This window comes from Heloderma suspectum, chromosome 13 (genome assembly GCF_057233095.1).
Source record: "Heloderma suspectum isolate Gila_16-S chromosome 13, 16-S_ref, whole genome shotgun sequence".
NCBI classification, from domain to species: Eukaryota; Metazoa; Chordata; class Lepidosauria; order Squamata; family Helodermatidae; genus Heloderma; species Heloderma suspectum.
Genome location: NC_139470.1, coordinates 20,867,794 through 20,881,832, shown reverse-complemented (window position 1 = coordinate 20,881,832; position 14,039 = coordinate 20,867,794). Strand labels below are relative to the sequence as shown.

The 14,039-nt window shown below is 52.0% G+C and overlaps 1 protein-coding gene across 2 annotated transcripts in view; it reads right to left on the bottom strand.

The window, feature by feature from the left end:
- The window catches only part of FBXO21 (F-box protein 21), a 44,158-nt gene extending 39,040 nt beyond the window's left edge, over positions 1-5,118 (bottom strand). The window contains exon 1 of one of the 2 annotated variants that reach the window (XM_084820388.1): positions 4,547-5,118. In XM_084820388.1, the coding sequence (XP_084676514.1) occupies positions 4,547-4,797 (251 nt within the window). In that variant the 5' untranslated portion in view covers positions 4,798-5,118. The remainder of the gene's footprint in view (positions 1-4,546) is intronic. The other variant, XM_084820389.1, reaches the window with a different exon arrangement.
- Between the last annotated feature and the right edge of the window lie 8,921 nt (positions 5,119-14,039).

Below are 14,039 nucleotides of genomic sequence, written 5' to 3'. Positions count from 1 at the left end.
TCAGAGGCACTATCTTCCTGACATTACAACTGCTGCTGCTTCATATGTTACAGGGCCTGAAAATCTTAGCGGTGAAGACTCCTTTTATGGCCTAGAGTCTTGGGCCTGGAAAGAGCCTTTACTGCTATAGTTTGTGCCCTCCTCCTCTCCCCCTGCACTCTGACCTTCCCAGCATTGCTACTGCCGTTCCATCATGTGCTCTAGGACATGAAAACCTGAGCGCTGACTGAAAATTCCCTCTGGGCCCCCGATTCCAGCTCCTCCCCCTCTTCTCCTTGCACCTCACCCATGCACAGAGGCACTACTTTCCTGGCACTGCTTACTGCTGCTTCATGTGCTTTAGGACCTGAAAACCTTAGCAGTGAAGACTCCTTCTGGGTCCAAGACTCCACACACTTCTCCTCTACCTCCCACACTCTGCATGCTCAGAAGCACTCTCTCCCTAACATCACTGCTCCTGCTGCATGTGCTCCAAGGTCTGAAAACCTTAGCAATGACTGAAAACATTGTTTCTTCCTCTTATTTCACCCTCTCCACTCCACCCATGCTCAGAGGTATTATTTCTGCAACATCACTCCTGCTGCATATACTCCAGGGCCTGAAAACCTCAGCAGTTACCAAAAATGCTGCCTCTTCTTCCTTCCTGTTCCTTCCTGCATTCTACCCATGCTCAGAGGCACTAGCTTCCAAACATCACAACTGCTGCATGACCTGGAAACCACAGTAATGACTAAACACTCTTTCTTTTCCTCCCCGGCACTCAGCCTGAGCTCAGAGGCACTACCTCTATAACATCACCACTGCTGCATGCGCTCCAGGACTTTAAAGTGCCATCTCTTCCTCTTATGCCTGCCCTGCACTTGGCCCATTCTCAGAGGCATATCTCCCTATCCTCACCACTGCTGCTGTGCTCCAGGCCCTGAAAATCTTAACTATGACCACCGCTTCTTCCTCCTCTCTCCCTTGCACAACTCTGCCCATGCTCAGAGGCACTATCTCCCTATCATCACGATGGCTGCTGCGCTCCAGGCCCTGAAAACCTTAACCATGACCACGATTGCTGCTTCTTCCTCCTCTCCCCCCTGCGCATACTCTGCCCATGCTCAGAGGCACTATCTCCCTATCATCACGATGGCTTCTGCACTCCAGGCCCTGAAAACCTTAACCATGACCATGAAGGCTGCCTCTTATCATAGAACAGTAGGGTTGGAAGGGGCCTGTGAGACCATGGAGTCCAACCCCTTCCTCCTCTCCCCCTCGCACACACTCCGCCCATGCTCAGAGGCACTATCTCCCTGTCCTCACCACTGCGCCTGCTCTCCAGGCCCTGAAAACCTTAACCATGGCCACGAAGCCCGCCTCTTAACATAGAACAGTAGGGTTAGAAGGGGCCTGTAAGACCATCGAGTCCAACCCCTTCCTCCTCTCCCCCTCGCACACACTCCGCCCATGCTCAGAGGCACTGTCTCCCCGTCATCACCACCACGGCTGCTCTCTGGGCCCTGAAAACCTTAACCATGAATGACGTTCCTTCCTCCTCTCGCCCTTGCGCACAATCTGCCTATGCTGAGAAGCACTGTCATCACCACTGACAGTGCCCTGTCATCACCACTGCTGCTGCGCTCCAGGCCCTGAAAACCTTAACCATGGCCACGAAGGCCGCCTCCGATCGTAGAACAGCTGGGTTGGAGGGGGCCTGTGAGACCATCGAGTCCAACCCCTTCCTCCTCTCCCCCTCGCACACACTCCGTCCATGCTCAGAGCCACTATCTCCCTGTCCTCACCACTGCAGCTGCTCTCCGGGACCTGAAAACCTTAACCATGAACGCCGTTCCTTCCTCCTCTCCTCCTCGCGCACACTCTGCCCATGCTCAGAAGCACTGTCATCACCACTGACAGTGCCCTGTCATCACCACTGCTGCTGCGCTCCAGGCCCAGAAAACCTTAACCATGGCCACGAAGGCCGCCTCCGATCGTAGAACAGCTGGGTTGGAGGGGGCCTGTGAGACCATCGAGTCCAACCCCTTCCTCCTCTCCCCCTCGCACATTCTCCGCCCATACTCAGAGGCACTATCTCCCTGTCCTCATCACTGCGGCTGCTCTCCAGGCCCTGAAAACCTTAACCATGGCCACGAAGGCCGCCTCCGATCGTAGAACAGCTGGGTTGGAGGGGGCCTGTGAGACCATCGAGTCCAACCCCTTCCTCCTCTCCCCCTCGCACATTCTCCGCCCATACTCAGAGGCACTATCTCCCTGTCCTCATCACTGCGGCTGCTCTCCAGGCCCTGAAAACCTTAACCATGGCCACGAAGGCCGCCACTTATCATAGAACAGTAGGGTTGGAAGGGGCCTGTAAGACCATCGAGTCAAACCCCTTCCTCCTCTCCCCCTTGCACATACTCCGCCCATGCTCAGAGGCACTATCTCCCCGTCATCACCACCGCCGCTGCTCTCCGGGCCCTGAAAACCTTAACCATGGCCACGAAGCCCACCTCTTATCGTAGAACAGCCGGATTGGAGGGGGCCTCTGATACCACCGAGTCCAACCCCTTCCTCCTCTCCCCCTCGCACATACTCCGCCCATGCTCAGAGGCACTATCTCCCCGTCATCACCACCACGGCTGCTCTCCGGGCCCTGAAAACCTTAACCATGAACGCCGTTCCTTCCTCCTCTCCCCCTCGCGCACACTCTGCCCATGCTCAGAAGCACTGTCATCACCACTGACAGTGCCCTGTCATCACCACTGCTGCTGCGCCCCAGGCCCTGAAAACCTTAACCATGGCCACGAAGGCCGCCTCTTATCGTAGAACAGCCGGGTTGGAGGGGGCCTGTGAGACCATCGAGTCCAACCCCTTCCTCCTCTCCCCCTCGCACACACTCCGCCCATGCTCAGAGGCACCATCTCCCTGTCCTCACCACTGCAGCTGCTCTCCGGGACCTGAAAACCTTAACCATGAACGCCGTTCCTTCCTCCTCTCCCCCTCGCGCACACTCTGCCCATGCTCAGAAGCACTGTCCTCACCACTGACAGTGCCCTGTCCTCATCACTGCTGCTGCGCTCCAGGCCCTGAAAACCTTAACCATGGCCACGAAGGCAGCCTCTTATCGTAGAACAGCCGGGTTGGAGGGGGCCTGTGAGACCATCGAGTCCAACCCCTTCCTCCTCTCCCCCTTGCACATACTCCGCCCATGCTCAGAGGCACTATCTCCCCGTCATCACCACCGCGGCTGCTCTCCAGGCCCTGAAAACCTTAACCATAGCCACGAAGGCCGCCTCTTATCGTAGAACAGCCGGATTGGAGGGGGCCTCTGAGACCACCGAGTCCAACCCCTTCCTCCCCTCCCCCTCGCTCACACTCCGCCCATGCTCAGAGGCACTATCTCCCTGTCCTCACCACTGCGCCTGCTCTCCGGGCCCTGAAAACCTTAACCATGGCCACGAAGGCCGCCTCTTAAGATAGAACAGTAGGGTTGGAAGGGGCCTGTAAGACCATCGAGTCCAACCCCTTCCTCCTCTCCCCCTTGGGCACACTCCGCCTATGCTCAGAGGCACTATCTCCCTGTCCACACCACTGCGGCTGCTCTCAGGGCCCCGAAAACCTTAACCATGGCCACGAAGGCCGCCTCTTATCGTAGAACAGCCGGGTTGGAGGGGGCCTGTGAGACCATCGAGTCCAACCCCTTCCTCCTCTCCCCCTCGCACACACTCCGCCCATGCTCAGAGGCACTATCTCCCTGTCCTCACCACTGCGGCTGCTCTCCGGGACCTGAAAACCTTAACCATGAACGCCGTTCCTTCCTCCTCTCCCCCTCGCGCACACTCTGCCCATGCTCAGAAGCACTATCATCACCACTGCTGCTGCGCTCCAGGCCCTGAAAACCTTAACCATGGCCACAAAGGCCGCCTCTTATCGTAGAACAGCCGGGTTGGAGGGGGCCTGTGAGACCATCGAGTCCAACCCCTTCCTCCTCTCCCCCTCGCACACACTCCGCCCATGCTCAGAGGCACTATCTCCCTGTCCTCACCACTGCGCCTGCTCTCCGGGCCCTGAAAACCTTAACCATGAACGCCGTTCCTTCCTCCTCTCCCCCTCGCGCACACTCTGCTCATGCTCAGAAGCACTCTCATCACCACTGACAGTGCCCTGTCCTCACCACTGCTGCTGCGCTCCAGGCCCTGAAAACCTTAACCATGGCCACGAAGGCCGCCTCCGATCGTAGAACAGCCGGGTTGGAGGGGGCCTGTGAGACCATCGAGTCCAACCCCTTCCTCCTCTCCCCCTTGGGCACACTCCGCCCATGCTCAGAGGCACTATCTCCCTGTCCTCACCACTGCGCCTGCTCTCCGGGCCCTGAAAACCTTAACCATGGCCACGAAGGCCGCCTCTGGTCGCAGAACAGCCGGCTTGGAGGGGGCCTGTGAGACCACCGATCCAACCCCGTCCTCCTCTCCCCTCGCGCACACTCCGCCCATGCTCAGGGGCACCGCCTCCCCGCACAGCACGCCGCTCCCCCCCGGCCCCGCCAGGCCCGCCGAGCGCCCACCTGCGTCGGAGCTGCTCCCGCCAGACCGTCCCGCGGGGCTGACAGGCCTCCCTCAGGCGGCGGCAGGTGCGGGCGAGGCGGCCCACGTCGGCGGCGCTCAGCGAGCCGCAGCACAGGATGAGCTCCAGCAGCTCGCCGGGCAGCTCCGTCAGGCCGAGAGGGGCCGGGGCCGGGGCCGCCCGCTCGGCGCCCCGGCCGGCCTCGGGCTCCGGCGGCGGCGACTCCCGCTCGCCCTTCTCCGGCGCCGCCATCTTGCCCGCTCAGCCGAGCGACCTCCGGGGAAGCGGCGGCCCCGCGCGTCAGGCGGAGGCGGAGGGAAAGGCGACGCCGGCGGGGAGCCTCCGCCGCAGGCCTGCCTCGCCCAGAGGCGCCGCGCCCTGGCTTTGGCTGTTGCCACCGCCCGGCTTGTTTTCCTCTTGCGCGGAGGCCACGGCGGCTTACAGAGCCCTCCTCCTCCCCGTTTCATCCTCACAACAACCCTGTGAGGTAGGTTCGGCCGAGAGTGGGAAGGGACATCAGAAGAGCCCTGCTGGATCAGACCGGGGGTCCGCCCAGTCCGGAGTTCTGTTCGCACTGTGGCCGACCAGCTGTCGACCGGGAGCCCACAAGCAGGGCATGAGCGCAACGGCACCCCCCCGCCCATCTTCCCCGGCGACTGGTGTGCACAGGCTCGCCGCCTCTGGTACTGGAGGGAGCAAATAGCCATCAGGACTAGTAGCCATTGATGGCCTTCTCCTCCAGGTCCCAGCCTGGCCAGCGCTTGTGCCTTTAGTGACGGGTCCTTGAGGACAAGCAGCCCACAGGTGAACATCAGAAGAGCCCTGCTGGATCAGACCGAGGGCCCATCCAGTCCAGAGTTCTATTCACGCTGTGGCCGACCAGCTGTCAACCAGGAACCCACAAGCAGGGCATGTGTGCCACAGCGACTGGCCCAAAGTCACCCACAGAGTGGGGAGCAGAACCCGGATTTCCCGAGTCCCCGTACAACACTCTAACCACTACCCCACACTGGTCTTGGGATGGTGCTGTTAGGGCTGGACCTTGAGGCCAAATCCAGGGCTGCACAGCTGGGGAGCAAAGGACACCCAGAGAGTGGCAGGTGATGAGGGCATCAGAAGCAAACTGCATTTTTATTCCTGTAGTCATGACGGTGGGAGTTTAAATGAGTTTAGAATGTGAAACTGCGCATGTTCAGAGTTATCTATCCATCGATCGATCGATCGATCGATCTATCTATCAGAGAGCTTCGGCTATTGGGCGGTATAGAAATAAATAAATAAATAAATATATCTGCAGCTGTACATCTGGGTTGGCAAACAGTTTTGTTGTAATATATTAGCGATGTAGAAGCAGTTGTAAAGCATGGAATGGTGGTTGGAGGGGGAAAATGTTAGTGGTGCGCTTTACAAGTGGAGTACAACATGCGGCCATCTAATGGAGGTCTCCATGCTGGCTGGGGAATGCTGGGAGTTGTAGGACTTTTTTCTGTCTAAACCTGCATAGGATTGCATCCTTAATGTCCAGGGTCTAAAATGACCTAGCTGTGCCACTGACCACTTGGCTTTTCATTAGTGGCCTCTCCCCCTAGGGTGGCTGCTTATGAATTGCCAACCCCAAAGGAAATATATTACCCCCAAAAAGAGAGGACCAAAAAGGGCAGCGATTTCCATAAAATGTGCACATGCTAATTTATGTGGATAGATGCATATTTAGAAATGATTCCTATCATTTAAATAGAAATGCAGGACCTATCACCATAGTGTGGTAAACTTTGATCAGGTGACCTCTGTGCCTACCTTTTCAGTCTGCTGTTCAGGTTCTAACGGTGGAAGGACAACAATTCTTACGGTTCTTAAACAGGGATCACATAGTACAGCCCTTCAAATAGAGGGCGGTTCTCTTTAAAAGAGGTCAGATAGTCACACTGTGGTGGGTAGGGAGAAGAAACCAATCAGGGATGAGTCCCTCGTGATGCAGGACCCCTAACCCACAAATTAATGGAGGACAAGGTTATCAATGGCTACCATTCCTGATGGTTACATGCTACCTTCAGCATCAGAAGCAGTATACCTGTGCACACGAGTTGCTGGGGAACATGACCAGGAAGGTGCATTTATGAACATGTCCTTCTTGTGAGTTTCCCATTGGGGCAGCGGGATGGCCACTATGTGAACAGAATGCTGGACTAGATGGACCCTTGGTCTGATCTAGCATGGCTCTTCTTATATTCTTAAATATGTATTTATTTACAAACTTTATATACTTGCCTTATCACAAAAAAACTCTCAGGGTGGCTAGCCACTTAAAATACAAATGTGTGTGTGTGTATTTCTCTCTCTCTCTCAGGCTTTGGACTATAAATCCTAGCATCTCCCAGAGAGCCTGGCTGGCTGTTACTTCAACCTGACATGCTTAAATCTTGGCCTAGGGTTCAAAATTTAAATAAATAAATGGCGGACAGCGTGTTTGTTCCTTCATTATAACATTTGAACCAAGGAGTGGGGTGGAGGCACTTCCCATATGAATTTGAATGAGTCTCCTCTTTAATGTCATCAGTACAGTTTAGGTCAGGACTATCCTGAAAGAAGTGGTTTGTGGCGCATTCAGACTGGAGAGAAACAACGCTGTTTTACTGTGCAGTTCAAAGGGGCCTGTGGTCCCTCTGAAATGACTGAATGAGCATCCATGCACTGCAGTTTCGGCTATCAGCCTTCCCCAACTTGGTGTCCTCCAGGTGGACTACAACTCCCATCATCCTCACTGAGTAAGTCTGCAGCCAGAGGGAGCTTTGCCGAGAGCACCCTTCAAACCTGGGGCTGTCTTTGATCTTGCTTCTTCTTAGCAGCCAACAGGCACAAGTCAGGGAGCCCACAGGACTGGCATGATCAGGTACCTGTTAATGCCCATTTATTTATTTATTTATTTATTTATTTATTTATTTATTAATTACATTTCCAACTGCCCAATAGCTGAAGCTCTCTGGGGACCGCAGAGAAAGGGACCCAATGATGAGAACTCACTGTGCTCTTTCACTGTTACTGCCTGTTTGCTCACCCATCTCCAGGGACGTCAGAGAAATCTTCAACGGATTCAAATGAGTTCGGATTTCCATGAATCCAACCTGAGGATTCCACAGTGGACTGGGTTTTCCCAAGTCATGCGCATTCTGTGGACTGGTTTTTCCACTTTTTTGGGGTGGGGGGGATTTGTACTAATTCACATTAGCGCTAATTTAACTTTGCAGATAAAATTGATCAGATTAGGTGTGTTACTCTGCACGCTGTGGATACAGTTAGTGAGCAAGAGGCGGCCTGTGGCAAACCGGTTTTGTGGGATCGGTTCCAGCTTCTTCCTCCTGATGAAGTGGACAAGGTGCTTTCATCTGTAAGGCCGACCACCTGCTTACTTGATCCTTGCCCATCTTGGCTCATTATGAGCTGCAGAGAGAGACTGGGTGAGGGGATCAAGGCGGTGGTGAACGCCTCCCTTGAGGAGGGAGTGATGCCATCAGCCCTCAAGGAGGCAGTGATAAGACCGCTCTTAAAGAAGCCCTCCTTGGATCCCCAAGTTCTGAACAACTTTCGCCCAGTCTCAAATCTGCCATTTTTGGGCAAGGTGATTGAGCGGGTGGTGGCGGTGCAGTTGAAGGCACACTTGGAAGAAACTGATTATCTAGACCCATTTCAGTCGGGCTTCAGGCCTGGGCATGGGACAGAAACGGCCTTGGTCGCCTTGGTGGATGATATGAGGAGGGCTCTGGATAGGGGTGAATGCTCCTTTCTTGTTCTCCTCGACCTCTCAGCGGCTTTTGATACCGTTGACCACGGTATCCTCCTGGACCGCCTGGAGGGGTTGGGCATTGGAGACACTGTATTGCGGTGGTTCCGGTCCTTCCTCTCTGGCAAGTACCAGAGGGTAGCACTGGGAGAGGAGGTTTCGGACCTGTGGCCACTTACTTGTGGGGTGCCACAGGGTTCCATCCTCTCCCCGATGCTATTTAACATCTATGTGAAGCCGCTGGGGGCTATCATCAGGAGGTTTGGGGTGCAGTGTCATCAATATGCGGATGACACGCAGCTCTACCTCTCATTCAAATCTTCACCAAGGTTGGCCGTAGAATCCCTGTCCAAATGTCTGGAGACGGTGAGTGGCTGGATGGGGAGGAATAAGTTGAAGCTGAACCCTGACCAGACCGAGGTACTTTTGGTGGGAGACAAGAGGAGGCTGGGGGATGTTGACCTGGTGTTGAATGGGGTACGGCTACCCTTGAAAGACCAGGTCCGCAGCCTGGGGGTCATTTTGGACTCCCAGCTGTCCATGGAGGCTCAGGTGTCAGCTGTGAGCCGGACAGCGCTGTATCAACTCCATCTGATACGGCGGCTGCACCCCTTCCTTCCCGACCATCTGCTCCCATCGGTAGTACATGCCCTGGTCTCCTCTCGTTTAGACTACTGTAATGCGCTCTACGTGGGGTTACCCTTGAAGACGGTTCGGAAGCTGCAGCTGGTACAGAATGCGGCGGCTCGCCTGATTAAAGGCAGCCGCCGGCGAGATCACATCACTCCAGTGCTGAAGGAGTTGCACTGGTTACCAGTTGTTTTCCGGGCCAAATTCAAGGTGTTGGTTTTGACCTTTAAAACCCTATATGGTTCCGGCCCAGCCTATCTTAAGGAGCGCCTCCAGCAACACCAGACAGGCCGCTTAACAAGATCAGCCTCGGATGGCCTTCTGTCTGTCCCATCAGCCAGGACAGCTAGACTGGTGGGGACGAGGGAGAGGGCCTTTTCTGTGGTGGCCCCCACTTTGTGGAACTCCCTCCCTAGGGAACTCCGTCATGCCCCCTCTTTAATGAGCTTCCGTCGTACATTAAAAACGTGGTTGTTCAGGCAGGCATTTGGGGTGGGTTAGGGTATTTAAAAAAAAAAATTATGGTAGAATTTTATTGTTTTAAATTGTTTTATGGTATGTTGCACATCGCCCAGAGTGGCTGGGTGACCAGCCAGATGGGCGATTAATAAATTTAATAATAAATAATAATAAATAATTCTCATTATCCAATGCACATTTGCGCAAGTACGAATTAGCGCTAATGCGAATTGGTTGCAGTGGAATTAAATTCTGGTAAAAACGAATCCGATTCCGCCAATGAGCGGACGAGGGAATGAAAGATGCTTGACAGTCTGCGAAACACAGATGGAACGGCTTTAACAAAATCCATACATTGCTAACCACCTCTAGCCAAGAGTGGATGAACAAATGAGTGGCAAGAACAGCAAGGATTGGGAGCAGTAGATGTTCCTGCTTTATGCTCACTGGTTTTATCCCGGGCAAGCAAGCAGCTAGCAGCAAAGGCAGTGAGGATGAGAAGTTGCCTTAGAAAAGATTGTCCTTTTCTACACCCATTCCAGCTCTGAGACAGTGACCTGAAATAAACACAGTATTCTAAGTGTGGTCAAGCAGTAGATTTAGCCAGTATGATATGCACAGTTTTATTTGTGATCCCTTTCCTAACAATCCCTAGCATGGAATTCGCCTTTTACACAGCAGCTGCACACTGGGTCGACGCTTTCACCGAGCTATCCAGCACGACCCCAGGATCCCCTTCCTGTTCAGTCATTGTCAGCTCAGACCCCATAAACATATATGTGAAGTTAGGATACATTCCTGGCTCTGCATGCTGATGTCCCCATCAGTGTGACCTGAAACCCATTCTTCTGGTGAGTGGTCCATCTTTATGGACCAGTTTAATGTACCAGTGTTTAATGTACCAGTTGTACAGTAATGCATTTAAACTAGGGATGCAGAACCTTAGTCCGGAGGGCCAAATCTGGCCTGCCTGAAAGACCAATCCAGTCCTCCAGGGTTCTTCAGACGGCCACACCCACTTCCCCTGGCCCTATCTTTTTCTCCAACCACCGATTGCTTGGCGGTTTTGTGGCTTTTCTGAAGTCTTTTCCCCATTCTAAAAGGTTGAAATGCCTCTCATAAGGCTGCTGGTAGTAAGAGCTTTAAGCTAAATTATGTTTGTGTCTGGAATGAATCTGAGTGCCTGGAGATATCTGGCAGCTCGGATTCAGAATCAGAATGGGAACAGCAAGAACAGAGGGAGGCACTTTCCCTAGTGAGCCCAGATATGGCAAGACTTTTTCCCAAGACCTTGACACACAGATGCCCCAGCCTGAATGGCTCCCCCATTTCTCCCCCATGAGAACCCCATTTTTGGAGGAGGAGGAGGAGGGCAAGGGGCATGACTTGAGGGACACTAGGGTCCGTTGCAGAGTGGGGCAGGGCTCAGACAATCTGCCAGATTGGCCACTCGTGGAAGCCAACATAGGAGGGAGCCACCCTAAGGGAGGGGCATCCCTGCAAAGCTAGTCTGGCCATGAAGTTCATGGCCAGACTGCTGGCAAATTCTCTAACTTCCACTTTGTATCCTCTGTTGATATTCGTAGATGTGTGGATTAGCTGGTTCTATGCTGTCTAAGAGTTTCCTAGAATCTGCATTTGTAAAGAAGGTAGCCGTTGTCTAATAAAGGAGTGTTGGCCTGAAGCTTTGTTTCCTGGAGTATGTTGATTGTGAAGGGAGAGGATGAAGGAACGTGACAGTTTGTATTTTTGGCTCCACCTATTCTGTCTTTGGCCCTGCCCACCACTGGAATGTGGCCCCGAAGAGCTTCTTCAAAGTGGAATTTGGCCCTCGGGCTGAAAGAGGTTCAACACCCCTGATTTAAACAATCAAAGAGCTTCTGATTTTGATTTTTAAACCTAAACCTAGGAAGCTACCCTATATGGAGCTGGGCCATTGGTCTGTCAAAGGACAGTAGTGTCTACACCAGGGGTCTCCAAGGTCTCCACCATGGCACCTCTGGGGACCTCCAAGGGTGCCCACAATGCTCTCCACTTCATGCCCTATTTAAAAAAAAAAACGCTTTGGAAATGATAGGGCGGCCATCTTTCTTTCCCTTTCGCCACCTTTAGCTCACTGTTTCTCCCCCGATAGCCTCTAGCCTTGCTCTTTCACTATCCCTTTGCCTTGCTGTTTCCCCCTCCTTCCCAGCCTCTAGCTTTATTTCTCTCCCTCTCTCTTTGCTGTTTCTCCAATTCCCAGGCTTGCTCTTTCTCTCCCCTCTACCCCTTTGCCTTGTTATTTCTTCCTCCCTCCCAGTCTCTGGCCTCACTATTTCTCTCACCCAACACACCTCTTTAGCTCATTTTTGACTAGCCAGGCCCCCATGGGAGCCATTTTGTGGCGGTGCCCACAGCAGTTTCTCGAATTCCAAAATGTGGCCATGGGTCCAACAAGGTTGGGGATGCCTGCTATTCACTGCCTGGCAGTGGCTCTCTGGTGTTTCAAGCAGGAATCTTACCCAGTCCTACCAAGAGATACTGGGGGCTGAACCTCCCAAAAGATGCTGGGGTTTTCAGCATGCAAGGTGTGTTCTCTGTCTTTGAGCTACAGCCACTCCACCACATTTCTTTTTAAGCTAAAAAAAACTCCTCTGGGGGGGAGAGAGGGTGCTTCATGGGATCCCAACCAATCACAGCTTCTGCACAACTCCTTCCACTTGAAACTGGCAGAGCTTGTCCCCACCCTGAACTTCATTCTTACACATTTATGTGCTTGACAACAATGGCATTGAAGACTTTTTCTTTCTGCCAAACTTAAAACATCCTGCCATGGAGATGCATTTTTAAATGGCGCAGTTGTTTTATGCCCCTCCCTTGCTGATGTTTGAATGACTGAATTGGTGCATTGCATTTGTTTGTTTGAAATCTTTTTTATTTCAAAATTAAGTGTTGTGTTTTTAATCTGGGACTTTGAGCCTTTCTGCACGAGGCATTTATTATTATTATTATTCTAACAAGGGAAGTCTGGTATTTTTGTGAATGGGACATAAAACCCTTGTGCATTTGGGCAATTCTGCTATACCACAGTGCCACCTAGTGGTTGTGTAATGGAACACATAGAAAGGCAGAGAACCCCTCACCCCCACCCCGAAAAAAAGCACGTGTAAAGGAGCCAATGTTAATTCCACAAAGAATCCAGAAGCAGAAGCCTCAGTAAAGTGGCTGGTTAAGCCTTAGTTCGAAAAGCCCTGTAAAGTGTATAATTGGGTTGTGATATATTTTGTCTGTCCTAATAAGCCTTGTATATTATTGTGAAGTTCATTCAATTTCTGCTCAGCAGTTGACTTTTACCTGCAGCTTTTGCTGTGTATTTTAACCTATGTTTTATAAATCATTTTATAGTTATAGGACTGATATTTGTGTATAAAATTTGCAGTTCTTTCCTGATCTTTTTTTCTATTCTGTATAATAACAGTAACACTTATCCCAATGCAGACAGACAAGGCAGAAGAAAGCAATGGATTCAATTCACTTTTTTAATTGATTGCAATGGGAACAGGCATAAGTATTTTTTATTCCATAAAATCAGAAGATCCGAACTATACAGAAAGGAGGTGCATGCTTTAGAATAGTGTGGATACCTCGCAAACAAGAGCAGGACTCAGTCCATGAGAGGAGGTGCGCTGAGCATGTCGTACAAATGGTGGAGCCTTGGCACCTTTGAGAGCTCGTAGGTCAAGGAACATAAAATGTTTCTGACTGCTTAAAGCACTGATATGATCAAATACAACCCCACCCTCCCTCCCTCCCTCCCACTCTCAAAAGAAACATACATTTGTGCAGTCTTTTTAGACATTACAAAACAAATCGCACTGCCCATCCACACCAGGAAATGCAATGGTGATTTGTCCATCCGTTTTTGATTTATGGCAGCGACTGAAATAAATCAATACAAAGAAGGCACAGTGACACAAGGGGGCTGAGCCAAAGTGGGGTGGGGGAGTAAGGCTAGGAAAATGGTCTCATTAAAAGGGAAGAACCCACAGGCTATCAGATGCTTGGGAGACCTCTGGACATTCAAAGTGGCACTCACCCACGTGAAGCCATTGCCTTACACAGGCAAAAACATTTACATACATATTCAATCCACAACACTGTCAGAGCACTTTGATTTAAGCTGATCTGCTGAAGCTAATGGGAGGGAGTAGAGGTGAGTTTGCACAACAAATGTACCTGGTTTTCTTTATCTAAGAACTTGGATTATGGTGCAGATTTCTCCGTAATTATGCACCCTCGCTGTGCTGCAACTGGTGGATGGTTTATTACACGCACTGCATTGTAATACTTGTTTTCCACCACTAGATGTTGCTGGAGCGCTCTTTGCACAGCTAAGTAGCACCACAGCAGCACCTAGTGACGAGACATAAGCATTATCTCATAGAACAAAGATGCCCCTTGAACACAGCTGGTCTTTCATTCATTTTCTGCAGTAGGGAGAGGGCAACTACTGCTATGAGAAGAGACTGCACTTTCTTTTATACAAACAAAGCAAGCATTGGGGGGAAACCACAGCACAAGAGGACTTTCACTGGCCTGAAGTGTGGTTGATCATTTTTTTAAGGGGGGAAATGCAAGAGGTACAATT